Source organism: Echinops telfairi, unplaced genomic scaffold, assembly GCF_000313985.2.
Source record: "Echinops telfairi isolate 266 unplaced genomic scaffold, ASM31398v2 ScPeMD7_20;HRSCAF=75, whole genome shotgun sequence".
In the NCBI taxonomy this organism is placed as follows: domain Eukaryota; kingdom Metazoa; phylum Chordata; class Mammalia; order Afrosoricida; family Tenrecidae; genus Echinops; species Echinops telfairi.
In genome coordinates this window covers 9,068,964-9,084,323 of record NW_022103917.1, presented here as the reverse complement: position 1 = coordinate 9,084,323, position 15,360 = coordinate 9,068,964, and the positions used below count along the sequence as shown (strand labels likewise).

General features: G+C 41.7%; 1 protein-coding gene across 3 annotated transcripts in view; it reads left to right on the top strand.

Annotated features, from left to right (window-relative positions):
• SLC9A6 (solute carrier family 9 member A6) overlaps positions 1-15,360 on the top strand; it is a 53,958-nt gene that overhangs the window by 26,684 nt on the left and 11,914 nt on the right. For all 3 annotated transcript variants that reach the window (XM_045288354.1, XM_004713374.2, XM_045288353.1), the window contains 6 exons: positions 2,396-2,537; positions 4,407-4,512; positions 4,989-5,077; positions 5,962-6,075; positions 11,794-11,905; positions 12,635-12,788. In XM_045288354.1, the coding sequence (XP_045144289.1) occupies positions 2,396-2,537; positions 4,407-4,512; positions 4,989-5,077; positions 5,962-6,075; positions 11,794-11,905; positions 12,635-12,788 (717 nt within the window). The remainder of the gene's footprint in view (positions 1-2,395; positions 2,538-4,406; positions 4,513-4,988; positions 5,078-5,961; positions 6,076-11,793; positions 11,906-12,634; positions 12,789-15,360) is intronic.

The window sequence follows — 15,360 nt, the reverse complement described above, 5'->3', positions numbered from 1 at the left end:
GTCTGGAAATGAACTCATCCCCATGGCCCAATTTTCAGTCAAATAATAACTAGTTCTATAAAGGGACCAATAACACTAGAGAGGCACCCACGCTTCCAAATAATAGCCATTTGAGACCAAAAGGGCAGCATTTACCCAACGTTAAAGTTCAGAAGGGTAAATAAGAAACAGGGAACATGAGAGGGAGTAGAGTAGGAGTTGTTACTTTGTGGAGACTGCAATGAAAGAGAGAAAGCAAACTGTGTATGAGTTGTTGAATGTAAAATTAATGAGCTGCTATAAACATACACGAAATTTACAGTATGAAGTTGTTGTTTTTTTCTAATGAAGGAAAAAAAAGATAATGCCTTTTCTCTGGTACTTCTCACAAAGAGCGGTATTCATCCTTCTATTACAGCCTTTCTCAAGGAGGATTCTATGAAAGAATGAAGCCTTCCAGAAAACCCTTTGACTCTTTTCTCATTTCTTCTAAGATTGATACAGAGTGCCATTTGGGATGGAGAGGGGATACGCTAATTCATTACATACTCTGCTGTGAGATGGATTATATCCAGCGTATATCCCAAGAGGGAAATTGTTAGCTGTGTGTGTGTTAATGGAGTGGAGCAAGTAGGTTGCTAGCTGGAGGGCTCAGCACTATGCCTATCGTCAACTTTCATTTGCTCTTGATGCGTTTTAAAGGATGTTATATAAGAACAGTCTGTTTCCCAGCAGCATTTAAAAATACATATGGCCAGGGAGAAAGAAGGTTGTTGATAATCTTTTCTCCAGCTAGCTGCTACTCCAAACCCAAACTCATTGCCACTGACTCAATTCTGACTCATAGCGACCCTGTAGGACCAAGTAGAACTGCTCCTGTGGATTTCTGAGACTGTAACTCTTTACAGGAGTAGAAAGCTTCATTTTTCTCTTACAGAGCAGCTGGTGGGTTCAAACTGCTGACCTTGTGGTTAACATCAAAATGTGTGACCCACTATGCCATCAGGGCACCTAAATACAGGTTGGGAAATTTTATCTTGGTCTTAGTGGTTGGTTGATTTGTTTGTTTTACTTAAATTAGTAAAAATATGAAAGGAAATTGGTGAACAAGGTACCACTCACTCACTGCCATCCAGTCAACTCTGACTCACAGTGACCCTATAGGACAGGGTAGAATTGCTCCTGAGATGATAACTGGAGCCCTGGTGGTATAGTCGTTATGAATTTGGCTGCTAACCACAAGGTCAGCAGTTCAAAATCACCAGCTTCACTGTGGGAGAAAGGTGAGGCTTTCTACTCCCAGAACCCCACAGGGTCAGTTCTACCCTTATTTACAAGTTCACTATTAGTCAGAAACGACTTGATGGCCGTGAGTTTGTGAGTCTTAACTACTAATGGGAGCAGAAAACCTCCTTTCTCCAGCAGAGTAGCTGGTGGTTTTGAATCACTAGCCTTGTACTTAGCAGTTCATTATGTAGCCCACTTGTCTAGTGTCTTTTGAGTCAGGAATTGTTAAACGGAGGGACTCCTTGAACTAAGTCAAGAACGAATTTGGTCATGATAAGCACTATTGCCCAGAGACCTGCTACTGGCAGTGATCAAAGATATTTTTACAGACTATGTGTGGACCATGCATTCAGTACAGAGAGTGTGGCCTGTAATTGTTTACCCTGATTGGTCCAGAGAGACTTCTTCCCAAAGTTTGTGGTAGAGAATCCAGTTGAGGAGACAAAAAGTGCTGTTGAGTGGATTTCAATTCCGTGAAGGCTTTCAAGCCCCTGTTAACTCTTGACCAAAGTCTGTCAGTGAGAGAAGAGATACTAGGCATTAGGCCTAGTCTAGCATTCTAAAGGTTGACAGAGTTCTTCAATCATCATAGTTCTTTCCATAGGAAAAGCAGACTGACGAGATGGCATATTGTACAATGTTCCTTATATACTTTTAGACCTCTGCTGGACATAAATGGAATTCTACATTAGTTTGTTTTCATTGTATGTCAGGGCTTCCCAGGCTGACATACTCAATCACTGATAAATCATCAAGAGTCACAGAAGAATATAAGGGGACTTCAAAAGGTTCTTGGGAAAATTCCATTATCCTTTCATTCCATTTCCTCAGGCTTTAGAAGCACCCTCGTCATACTCTACAGCATCTTGAGGATGTGGGGTGGGTGGAGGGCTGGGGGAGAGGAGATTCAGCCTTCACGGGTCATGTAATAGACCTGTAAATGCTGAGTTTCCATGCTAGCTGGTTGCTCAGAAGGGGCTGGGAGGGAGCACCTTTTGTGTATTTCAGCCATTTGAATGGAAGTTTTCTTTCTTTCTCTAATGTCACCTGGCAAGGACTAGATGAGGTACGGTAATTGTTTTTAATGTGAAAGATGCTTCTACATGTAAGAACATTCTCTCTCTTGTAGCTCTATCGTGGCCTACCAGCCAGCTGGAGACAACAGCCACACCTTTGATGTGACAGCCATGTTCAAGTCTATTGGGATTTTCCTTGGCATCTTCAGCGGATCCTTTGCAATGGGGGCTGCTACTGGAGTGGTGACGGCTTTAATATCCTTTGGTTGCATTGGTCTTTCTGTATTCACCCAGCGAAGCCATTGAATGCCATGGTAATTCCACATAATTTGGATTGTTTTATACTTATTGACCCTATAACCATGTTGGAAAACATGAGGCAATAATAGTTACCAAGTAAATGAACAAGCGTCACTTTTGCCTAGGGCTCAGTGCCCTAGAGCTTTAGCTATACAAGTCCAATGAGATGCAGTGACCCTTCGGGAGTGCAGTTGAAGGTTATAGATTGAATTCATGTAAACGTCGAGACAGTTCTGTGCTCCAGCTCAGCCTGGCAGTCTTTTGCTATTTGCTTAACAGGACAGATCGGAGGCACCAGGACAAAGCTGGTGCCAAATGAACAGAACGCAGCAACTGGGTTGAGCTATATGGGAGTACATCTTAGGTCTTCCCAACTTCAATGTTTCTGCGCTGGAGCCCTGAGCTGGGAGCCAAAGGAACCTAGGTTTAGTCCCATCGCTGCTGCTGATCAACTCTTAGAAATATTGACCCAATCATTCTTGCACTCTTTCAAGAACCTTTTCCTGAGAGCTAGTTTTATGCCAAAGGCTATGGTAGGTGCTGGGTATTCAATGATACACAAGTTACACATGGCCCCTGCCTTCCTGGAGCTCAGGGCAGAGTACTTAACACACACTTGTTTGCTGTTTACACTTCATCTCTTTGGACTTCCGTGTAAGAAAGTGAGGGGAGGGCAGGGTGGTGGGAAGGTGATTGAGACTGGATGAGTTCTAAACTCCAGCTAAACCCACTGTCCTGGAGACTCAATAGTGCTCATATATAGGGTTGGTAAGGTTGTAAATCATTGCAGGAACATATAGCCTCAACTCTCCCATGGAATACCTGGTGGGTTTTGAACTGCCAACTTTGAAGTTAGCAGTTCAAGGCTTACCCGAAGTGTCCCCTGGGCTCCACAGAGGCTCCAACTCTAACACTTCTAAGCCACTGTTATATAAAGCAAATAACCTGACAGGCTCTCTTAAGTTTGCCATAAGTTTGCCTTGTGGCAGAAGATACTGGTCTTACGGACTTTGATAGGTGAACTGAAGCTCAAAGGGCAGGGGAACGAAGTCTGAAGCAGGAACAGGAGCCAGGCCAGAGCGTGCCACTTCCTCACTGCCACCCATGCTCCCTGGGCTGGGAGTAGGGGTGTGTCTTGTTAGTCATTTTATCATGGGACAGTTTGTGAAACTGACTCTAGATTCTCACCTGAGATGTGTCGCAGAGAAAGGAACAGGGAGATTACTACTATCTCTGAATTTAAACCCTCACAAGGAGTGACTTTGTCAGACACATGTCTTAACATGGCTGCTACAAACAAATACTTCTGGAGTAGTCTTAGTGAGTGAAGTGCTTCCGTGTCTTCCTCTTAAAATGCCCCACGTCATGGGGGCCTGAGAGAAAAGTAAAACTGTGTGGCATTTGTTTTGTTTTTTAAATTTGTTTTTTAATCAACACAAATTGCTATGATTAGGGCTACGCTGTCTTGCTTTGGGTTGCAAATGAATAGAGTTCAGATGTTCTGTGTCTTATCCATAGCTCTGGTGCCTTCCTGTCCTTTAGTGTCTGGCTTCTGGCCAGATATACATTACTCATAAAACAATTGGCCCGACTACGCTGTCAGATGTCCTCACTGAAAGGGGCTACTGACTTCTTGGCACGATGCCCATTGTCAGAGTTTGCTTCACTTTGGTGCCTCCTCATTCTGTGATTCTTTTTTTCTGGGGGTGGGAGGACAACTAGAGATGACCCACCGTGCCTCTTGTTTTTATAGTGGCCTTGCTGTTATTTGTGTAGCCCCAATTCTGTATTATGGGTTCTTGTCAGCAACCTTAACAGTCTTACGTAACAAAGTTCACCAAATTACGGGAGTTCCAGTTGTTGGAGACCGGCTTGTTCTTCTTAATGTCCTGGAGTACCTTTCTCTTGGCTGAAGCGTGGGGTTTCACAGGTAGGTTACTTTTTCTTTATGATTTTAAACCAGGGTTTCCCAAAGTGGGCAATAACCCCTCCTGGGGTGGAGGCCTGCCAAAGCAGATACCTATACGTGATTCTGGATTGTGGGATATTGTATGAAAGTTTTTAATTGCCACAGGGGCTCTGAGTTGTTGTTTTTCTGGAAAAGGGATGGTGGGCTAACTAACTTTGGGAACCTATATATGTTTTTAACCCTCATGTGAAGTGACTTCGTCAATCACTTGCTGGACATGTAGACCAACTCTACTGTTATCTGAACACACTCACCATGGACTGTATGTATTCACTGAGGAAGATAAGATGTTCCTCATCACTGGTTCCTCTCAACAAAGGGAGTCCGAAATTGAACCTTTAAGCATAGAACTTACTTCTTTAAAAATGAGGACCTGCAGTTAAACAAGTTGGGAGCTGCCCTTGGATATGAACTTGGAACTTATTTCTCTTTTCTAGGTGTGGTCGCAGTATTGTTTTGTGGCATCACACAAGCACATTATACATACAATAACTTATCCACGGAGTCTCAGCATAGAACTAAGCAGGTAAGAGGAACTTGTTCCTTTGTGAATCAACTTTTTCTCTAGGCATTAAAATTTATATATATATATATATTATTAAATATATATATTTATATATATTATATTATATATCATAAATATATTTAATGTCCCCAAATAAACTTTAAGGAGCCCCAGTGGCAGAGTGATTTTGCATTGGGATGCTATGATGTTAGTAGTTCCAATCCACCAGCTACTTTTTCTGATTTCTGCTCCCTTAAAGATTCACAGCCTCTGTATAACCCCCAGGGGCAGTTCTACTCTGTCCATAGAGTCACTGTGAGTCAGAATTGACTTGATGGCAATGAGTTTTCTTTTTTTAAAATAATCTTTGATCTATTTAAACCATAGTTTACTCGTTTCAGCTCCTTGTACTTCAGCTCTAGAAATAGGTGGGGCAGGCTAGTTAAAGGCTAACTGCTTTAAGAGTAGATGATGAGCCAGGCAAATAGCCAGGAGCTATTATGAGTATGGCTGCGATAGCCAGTCAATTCACTTCTGTTTCTGTGGCGTGTTTTCCCAAGTTAGTGGCTTCTAAGAGGACTATTGAGGAGCCCTGGTGGTGTAGTGGTTCTTTGGACAGCTACCCACAAGGTCAGCAGTTTGAAACCACCAGCCCCTCTGTGGAGAAAGATGAGGCTTTCTACTCCTGTAAAAATTACAGCCTTGGAAACCCTATGGGGCAGTTCCACTCCACCTTGTAGGTTTACTATGGGTCAGAATTAACTCCACAGCAGTGGGTTTGCTTTTTGTGGATTACAGGAATTTTACTTAGGTGACGTGTCAGTTTCATTATCTTAGTAAGACTCATGTTTTCAAATGATGCAACTGCATTTGGTTACTGGACTAACCTTTTAATTTTGTTTCAGTTGTTTGAGCTTCTCAATTTCTTGGCAGAGAATTTCATCTTCTCCTACATGGGCCTGACACTGTTCACCTTCCAGAACCATGTCTTTAACCCAACATTTGTGGTAGGAGCATTTGTATCCTTTACTGTGCAATCTCTTTAGAAAACGTCTTTGAAAATGGAAATATTCGTGTGTTATTAAGGAGTGGCGTGGTTGCTAAGAGTACATTGAAATATGTAACAGTTTTCCTGTGCGGAAACCAAAGGATGTCACCCTTTTGGCTTTCTATTCTCAAAATACTAGAATGTCAATTTTGCTTATTGCATAAATAATATTGACAGATTGAAATGACAGATATCTACTGTCCCACCAGAGAAAACTGCTGTCCCCTATTATTAAAGGAGAGAATGGATACTGTCTATCAGTTATCTATTATGTAACAAATTACCCTAAAATAGGTAAAAGATGGTGAGAGGTGGAATAAGGCTGCTCTTGTTTCTCTCTATCTCTGTCTCTGGTATCTCTCTTCTTTTCTCTGTTTCTTATCCCCCTCCCTACCTCCATGAGCAAATTGAGTCTGAAAATGAGAAAAACAGCTGACAGGGAAAACTGGGTCTATGAAAGAGCAATCAGTAATGCCAGCCTGGGGAAGAGACAATTTCTGAAGACCTGACGGACTGGAGGATTCATTCCAAGCTATTGCCATGGCTATTGGCGGCAGGCAGCAGTTCCTTTTTATGTAGTTTTCCGTGGGGTTTCTCACTACATGGCTTCTCCCAGAAGGCGCTGAGAAAGAAGAGAGACCATCAAGATGGAAGTGACACACTGTCATCACTTCTGGTATAATCTCTTGGTCAGAGGCCAGCAATGGAGAACCCGCTTGAAGACTGGCTTCCATCGGTGATAAGGATGAGTTTTAAGGCGACTAGAAGTTTGTGACTGGAAGAATGAGTTGACCCAAGAAATGCAAGAGGATTACTGAGAAGTCTGGGGCACTTGCTTGAGTCTGGGGACTAAGCATGAACAGTGGCATCAATCTGCCCTGTTGCATGACTTTGTCCAGAAGTGTTAACTGTGAGCATGGAGAAAAGACATCGGTTCCCTGCAGGATTGGGGTTTGGTCAAATGATACAGTGAAAACAGCCGTTGTTAGGTGATGTCAAGTTGGTTCTGACGCATATCGACCCTATGTAGGACAGAAGGAAACACTGCCCAGTCCTGTGCCATCCTCACAATTGTTCTTATGTTTGAGGCCATTGTGGTAGCCACTGTGTCCATCCATCTTGTTGAAAGCTTTCCTGGTTTTCACTGCTCTTCTAGTCTGCCGGGCATGATGTCCTTCTCCAGGGACTGATCTCTCCTGACAGTATGTCCAAAGTATGTGAGACAGTCTTGCCATCCTTGCCTCTAAGGAACATATGGTTGTGCTTTTTTCAAGACAGATTTATTTGTTCTTTTGGCAGTCCATGACACTTTGTTCCTTGCCAGCTCTATAATTTGGATACCTTCTTTGGTACTCCTTATTTGGTGTCCAACTTTTGCGTGCAAATGGTGCAATGGAGAATACCATGTCTTAAGTCGGGTGTACCTTAGTCCTCAAAGTAAAATCTTTGCTTTTCAACTCTAAAGCGTTCTTGTGCAGCAGATTGACCCAATGCAGTGCATTGTTTGATCTTTTGACTGCTGCTTCCATGGGCAATTATTGTGGACCCAAGCCTGATGAAATCTTTGACAACTTCAATCCTTTCCCATTTATCAGTATGTAACTTACTGCTCCAGTTGGGATGATTTGGGTTGTTTTTACAGTAAGTTAGAATCCATACCAAAAGCGGCAATCCTTTATCTTCATCAACAAGTACTTCAAGTCCTCCTCACTCTCAACAAGCAAGGTTGTGTCATCTGCATACCACAGGTTGTTAATAAACCTCCTTCCAATCCTGAATCCACCTTCTTCATATAACCCAGCTTCTCTGATAATTTGCTCAGCATACAGATTGAATGCGTGTGGTGAGAGGATACAACCTTGACACACACCTTTCTTGATTTTAAACAGAACAGTATTCCCTTGTTCTGTTTGCACAACTGCCTCTCGATCCATGTACAAGTTCCATTTGAGCACAATCAGGTGTTCTGGAATTCCCATTCTTCTCAAGGCTGTTCATAGTTTGCTATGATCCACACAGTCGAAAGCCTTGGCATAGTCAATAAAACACAAACATCTTTCTGATATCCTCTGCTTTCAGCCAAGATCCTTCTGGCATCAGCATTGATATCCCTTGTTCCATGTCCTCTTCTGAATCTGACCTGAAACACTGGCAGCTCCCTGTCAATGTAAAACAGAGAGGTAAGCGACCTTAGCCCATTAAAAAGAATATCTACAAAAAATGATAGGTAAGAAGGGAAGCAAAGAAAGGATGGTTGTGTGAGGAAAAACTAGAACGATCCTTGGACAAGTTTCAGCGAATTCGGAAAATGATCAAAGTAGGAAAACTGAGCAAGGAACATGGAAAGAGAGATTATGTTCAGAGAGATGAATGTCTGAATTAGAGATTGTCAAAAGAAATAGAAAAAAGACCACCTCAGAATAAAAAGATTCTGCCAAAAGGATTAGCACAAATATATTTTAATTAAATGCGAAGCAGGATCTTTTTTATAAAATGTGGTATTACTGAAATGCCATTCTGCAGAGTCCTATTCTGGAAATGAACTCAAGACAAACAAAAGATAAAGCCCTACTACTAAGAGCATGAGATAGATTGACAGCATGGCTACATCAGCAGCCTCAAACATGGGAACAATTGTGAGGATGGTGCAGGACTGGGCAGTGTTCCTTTCTGTTGTACACAGGGTCACTATGAGTCGGAACCTACCCAATGACACCTAACAACAAGAAGAAGAAAAGAAAAGTAACTGGAAGACTACCGTAAAATCAGTAACTTCATGTCCTGCTACTTTTTGAGAGATCTTGAACAGTCAAATAAATGGCTTGTAGAACTAGAGACACTTAACTCACTGCCATCAGGTCAATGCCGACTCATAGCCACCCTACAGGACAGTAGATCTGCCTCTGTGAGTTTCTGAGACTGTAACTATTTACGGCAGTAGAAAGCCCTGTCTTTCTCCCAGAGTGGGCTGGTAGTTTCAAACTTCGGACCTTGTGGATCACAGCCCAATGTGTAACCACTATGCCCTCAGGGCATGTATATATGTGTGTGTGTGTGTATGTGTGTATGTATATATATATTTATACACACACTATATATGTATGCATGCATATATACATAATCCAGAGATAAGGCTAAATACTTTCTCTAGATTTCTGAGTCTATTTGTTCTTCCAGTAAAGCTCCTACTATGACAGTGAACTGTTAATGGGAGAGAGGTGTTCTTTTTCTGACTGTTAGTTAGACTCTAGGTTTGGTTTCATGTGAAAAAGGCCTAAATTGAACAGATGTGGCAGCAAGATGGAAAATTCTTTGTCATGTAAAAGTACGAAGTGATGTCATCAGGGTTCTAAGCTCCTTGTTCTTACATCTAAAGGGGCTCACTCTCATGACTCCTAATTTCCTTTAAGGAAGATGTGCCCAACACCCACTTGGCATCGCATTGGTTGTACCTACTTGCAAAGGAGGTTGGGAATTATATTCTTTAGCAGATAAAAATCTAAAGAAGAAAGGGGGACTAGAGAGTAGGAATAACTATCAGTTGCTGTTCCCATATTTTGTCATCGCCATCGTTTTTTAAGGGAATCTCTTTGTTAATATACTTTTCTTATAATAGTTTTATAGAAAAGTTGTGGGTTCCCCTATACCCAACACCCAGGTTCCTTTGTTAACATCACTTCATAATATACTGTCCTTTATTCAGATGTGCTTTGGCTTTACTGAATGTCCGTTTTCTATTCCACAATCCCATGCAAGATACCACATTACAGTTGGGCTGCATGTCTCTTTAGGCTCCTCTTGCCTGGACCCACTTCTCAAACTTGCCTTTTTGTAGAGTCTTTGGGAGATCCAGTCAGGTGTAGTGTAGAATGCCCTTTACTTGCAAGCTGTCTGATGTTTTTCTCATAATTAGACTGTGATTATAAGTAGGAAGACCACAGAGGTGTGAAGTACCATTCTCATCACGTCCTATCCTATACAGTCCTACTGATGTTGATAACTTCTATCACCTGGCTATGGTTGTGTATGTCAGGGATTGTTGATATGAACTCACTTGTTTCTCCAGGACAACACTCTGGATGGCTCACACTTAGGGAGTTCGTATCAACATACCCACTGTATACCATATGGGACTACTTCTGCTCGAGAAGTATGTCTGTTCTTTCCACCTATTGTCTTATTCAATTATTTATATCAGTGTAAATTCATGAATATTTTATGCTTTGGTTTATAACACCATACAGCCCTAGGTTGTTGCTCCGATTGTTCTAGCTGTAGCCATTAGGGACTCTTTTCATTCCTTTGACATACCCCCATCATTACGGTTTTTATTTTGAAGTTTGTTGTAAAGCACTCCTTACTTTCCGGCACTACAAGATTGTTCAGGTTAATCTTGTGTAGTCTCTGCCTCAGCCATTTCTCCAAGAACCCTAGGCTTGCTCTTTGCAACTGGATGTCACTGCTTATCGGCCCTCTCAGCTGAGGAAATATAGTAATACAGCGGCCTGTGTATGTGTGCATAGCTATAAACAGCTCTATATAACCATCTGTATTGATAACAGTGCTTAACCAGTTCATACTGATGTCTCTACTTCTCTCTCTGTGTGTGTTACCACCAGGATCATTTCAGCCTTTTCTCCTTGCTGATCTGTAAAGTCCCTCTCCAACAGTGAGAGGCCTGGCTCCCACCATCGTCCATCCTTTCCCTTAATTGTCCACTTGCAGTATACATGCATTGCCTGTACATCTCTGTGTGAAAGAAGTTTTAGCAGCTAGCACACCATGTTTATGTGTACTTCTTTTTGCCTCCAGCACCAAAGACTCCACTCATTTCTTCATCCCCCACAACATTGGGGTATGTGTGTGTGTGTGTGTGTGTGTGTGTGTCTAAATTCCAAACAGTGATATTACCTTAGCTTGTATTGTCTTTTATTGTTTTTGTAAAAATTTACAGATCACTTGCTTTCAGTATCTGATTTTCCTTTTAGAAAATGGAGTGGGAGAAGCTGGACTCTTGATAAAGCCTCTCCATTGCAGCAGGTGGAAGTAGAGACTCAGTGGGATGTGTCGGCACTAGTGTGAATTCTGGTGGTAGGAGGTGATTGAGCTTCCCTTTTCTTTGAAGGATTAAAATGGGTTAATTATTCTATACTTTTTAAAAATAGAGATTTAAATATGTTTCTGTTCAATTAATGAATCTCCACTATGGTAGACTTGCACTGTCCTTTTTGGTAGCAATTAGCCACATAGGATCACTGGTGGCACTGTTAGGTAAACGTTGGACATCTAAACACAAGGTCAGTGGTTGAAACCTACAGGAGAAAGATGTGACTTTCTGTTCCCTTAAAGATCCACAGCCTCAGAAATCTTAAATAGGGTTGATATGCATCAGAATGGACTCAGTGGCAGTGGGTAGTGGTTGTTGGTTTTTTGAGCCACATGTGATTTAAACATTTTACTTTTTCGGACACTGAACCCACATTTGAAATGCTCACCCTGTTTTAACAGTGCTGATATTGACCACTCCCACTTTTGAAGAAAGTTATATTAGACGGTGCTATGCTGGATAGTGGAATCAAAAGTCTGTTAGAAATGGAATTCCCTTAGATAATCTTCCACCATCTTGAATGTGTAGTCTACATAATATTAACAGTGAAAGAAATTGTCCTTGACCTATTGCTAATTACAGATTGCTATTTTCTTGGGAAGAGCTGCCAATATTTATCCATTGTCCCTCTTACTTAATTTGGGTAGAAGAAGTAAGATTGGATCAAATTTTCAACACATGATGATGTTTGCTGGTAAGTTACATCTTTCCTTCTCTTGCCTTCCACTGGAAACTACTCACCGTGCACATGCCAGTTGAATTCCAAACTGCAATGGTATTATAGTGTCTCTTTCGCTTCTATGGGTGTTTTCCAGTGCTCTGGTTCCAAATCCCGGGTTCAGAAATAGGTTACATAAAATGTGAAAATAAAGACTAATAACTGGGAACAACCTGCCTGTCTTTCCGTGGGTGAATGGATAAACAAAGTGGTACATCCTTACAGTGGAATACTACTTAGCACTAAAAAGGACAGACTTGATAACACACATCAGCATTGTGCTGAGTGAAAAGCCAATCTCAAAAGGTTATATACAGTATGACTGTATGTTTATAATACCCTCCAAAAGACAGGCCATCGCTACGGAGGGCAGAGCAGTGGTTGCCATGGAGTTGGCATAAGTAGGGACCGAACTAAAGGGGACAGTGATGAAACTATTCTGCACCTCGCTTGTGGTGGTGAGGACATACCTCTGGGCATTTGTCAAAACTCATGAACCTGTACAAAAAAGGCCATTGTACAGTACATATATATAGAAATATATGCATGTCAACATCACCAGTGGATCCTATTTGTTTCTCTAATTTTCTTTATGGTACTGTATTGCAGATTTGCTGACATGTTGGTCAGTTTCCTTGCTCTGCATTTATGAAACTCCTGTTGGTTATACACTCATAAAAGCAGCCCTTTTCCCTTTCCTTGTAGGGCTTCGTGGGGCGATGGCCTTTGCCTTGGCCATAAGAGATACTGCCACTTATGCCCGGCAAATGATGTTTAGTACCACACTTCTAATTGTGTTTTTCACTGTGTGGGTATTTGGTGGTGGTACCACTGCGATGCTATCATGCTTGCATATTAGGTAAGTAGTAACTGGATACCTGCTTTTCCTATGAAATTCTAAGTTTCATTTTTTCTTGTAGTCATGATGACAGTGTTAGGCTTTGGTGAATCTGTGCTGTTTCCTCTTCGGACTGGAGAGCCGGTGTGCTTGCACAGCTTTGCCTAGTGAAATCGGCGTCACTGAGCATACGGTTAACATGGCAAATGTTTTACCGCAGACGTTGCCTCACAATTTGTAAGCGTTTGTGACATTTTCTTCGGGGGAAAATTAAAAAGATGAAAAAGAAACATGGGAAACATTTGAGGGCTATCTTGCTAGGCCTTTTATAAGGTTGAAGATAGAAATTTTCTGTTTGTTTTTAAAACAAAAAGCAGCAACACTACTACATTGTAGACTGATGTCTAAATGTCCTAGCGTGTTAACAGACCTATTTGCATCCTAGTTTTTAATGGCTCTGTAACTCATAACTTATTTGCTCTGTTGTTTTCTATTACCACTAACATTGTGATGAACCTCCTTAAAGGTGAGCGCCACCATGCCCTGGTTGGATAGTTCCTTTAGGGCAGTTTGTAGAGGGAGAATAGCTTGGGTAAAGGATATGCAGATATCTAATACTTTTGAGCCATATCACCAGTTTGGATTAAAATTTGTTCTTCCATCTGTCATGTATGAGATGGTCCCCTTTACCCAGCTCTAGATAGTATTGTTCTTCCTCATCATGATTGTTTTTCTCCGTTGTTTTAGCATTGTTTTTGCATCAACAATCCAAGGCTGAACCTGCAAGGTCTCTGTCGTAAATGTGTCCTAGTTAATCTATTCCATTTGAATGCTCCCTTGTATCTCCAGAGTTGTGCATTTGTTTCCATGGATACAGCAGCTGTGCTGCTAAGGCCTTTGAGATCTTAGGTCTGTGTCTGGCTGAAGCTTCATAGACCTTAAGAGCTACTGAGCTTCCTGAATGTGTAGGGCTCATTAGAGAAAAAAATGTTTCACATTTTATCGAATCTGCCCCCCTTATTATTCCCTTGATTTTCTTTTAACATTTCTAAAGACTAGCCATTCCTAAATCATGCTTTTTTTGAATGCTGCTGTTATTATCCTATTCTCAGATCCTTTATTATTTCTGTGCTTTTATTGTGTACAATAGGAAACACATAAAATGAAGGGTCTTGGAACCCTATCTATTGCTTAAAAGAAGATCTGGCACTTATAGAGGACCTACTATGTGCCGGGCATTGTGCCAAGTGTCTTTTGTATATTGCCCAATCCCAGCCATTCCACTTTCTACATGAGGAATCCGGGCCTCAGACACATGCCTAGTTGTTCAACTCATGCAGAGAAGTAGATGGTGGGCAGAGGATCTTCTGGTCTCACTTCATTTTTTTCCATGCTGTGTTTCATCATGAAATGAGAGTGGTGAGTTTTTGGAAAGAATAATGGGCCAGCCTTTTCTCACAAGTTTGTAAAGGAAGACTCTTCCTTACTCCGCCCAACGATAACAACAGAACAAAAACAAATTCCTTCCCACTGAGTCAATGCTGACTCATAGCAACCCTATGGGGCAGAGTAAAACTGCCCCTGTGAGTTTCCAAGGTAGTAACTCTTTACGGAAGTAGAAAGCTGAGAGTGGCTGGTGGTTTTGAGTTACTGACCTTGCAGTTAGCAGCTCAACCCATAACCACTACGCCACCAGGGCTTTATTCCTCCCAAGGGAACAAAATTAAATATAAGATAATTTATGGGGAAGAATACTCACAGTTTAAAGTGGAAATAGTTCTCTTCCCTAAATGCTCCCCTAAATGTTTACCTTCTACCCCCACCAGAAATAAAAACAAAACCCACGCCCCAGGCCCACCTACTCACCATAACATGTGACCTTCCTCACTAGCTTTGAAAGCTCCTTGGCCCCGTCTTGCCTGGCCTGCAGCATGCAGTCTGGTGCTTGGTTATACCCATTGCCTTAACAGCCTTGGTAGTCTTGTTTGTTTAGCCTTGTTGAGAACAGCGAGAAGCTATATTTTAAGCTTCTCTTCACTTTTCCCAAATTTACCTAGTATAGTTATGAGGATGTTGACATGTCCTTACAGTTCAAGCTTCAGTCAAATTTAGCCCTGGAGTTCTTGCTCCGTCACTTACTAATTCTGTGATCTTGGGCACGTTATTTCACATTTTTAAGCCTCAGTTTCCTCATCTCTACAATATGTAGAATCATCCTACCTCATCGGGTTGTTGTAAAGGATTCAGTGAGCTAACGTATATCAAATTCTGCACACACCATTTGAAATGTGCCTCTTAGTCATTCAGTCAATAAGTACTTATTGAGCACCTACCATCTATTAGGCACACGCTGGGACCCAAACTCAATGGTTCTCAATGGGAATTTGTGCTTCCTCCACCCCCAAGGGGCATTTAGCAAAGTCTAGTTGCAACTGGGGGATGAAGCCAAGGATACTGCTCAAAATTACGCACCAGATAGGATATTCCTCGAGCCAAGAACTGTCTGGACCTATATGTTAGTAATGCCAAGGACGAGTGAGAAAGCTTGCTCCAGAGAGGGATGGTGATTGCAGTAAGAAAATACCCTTGATCT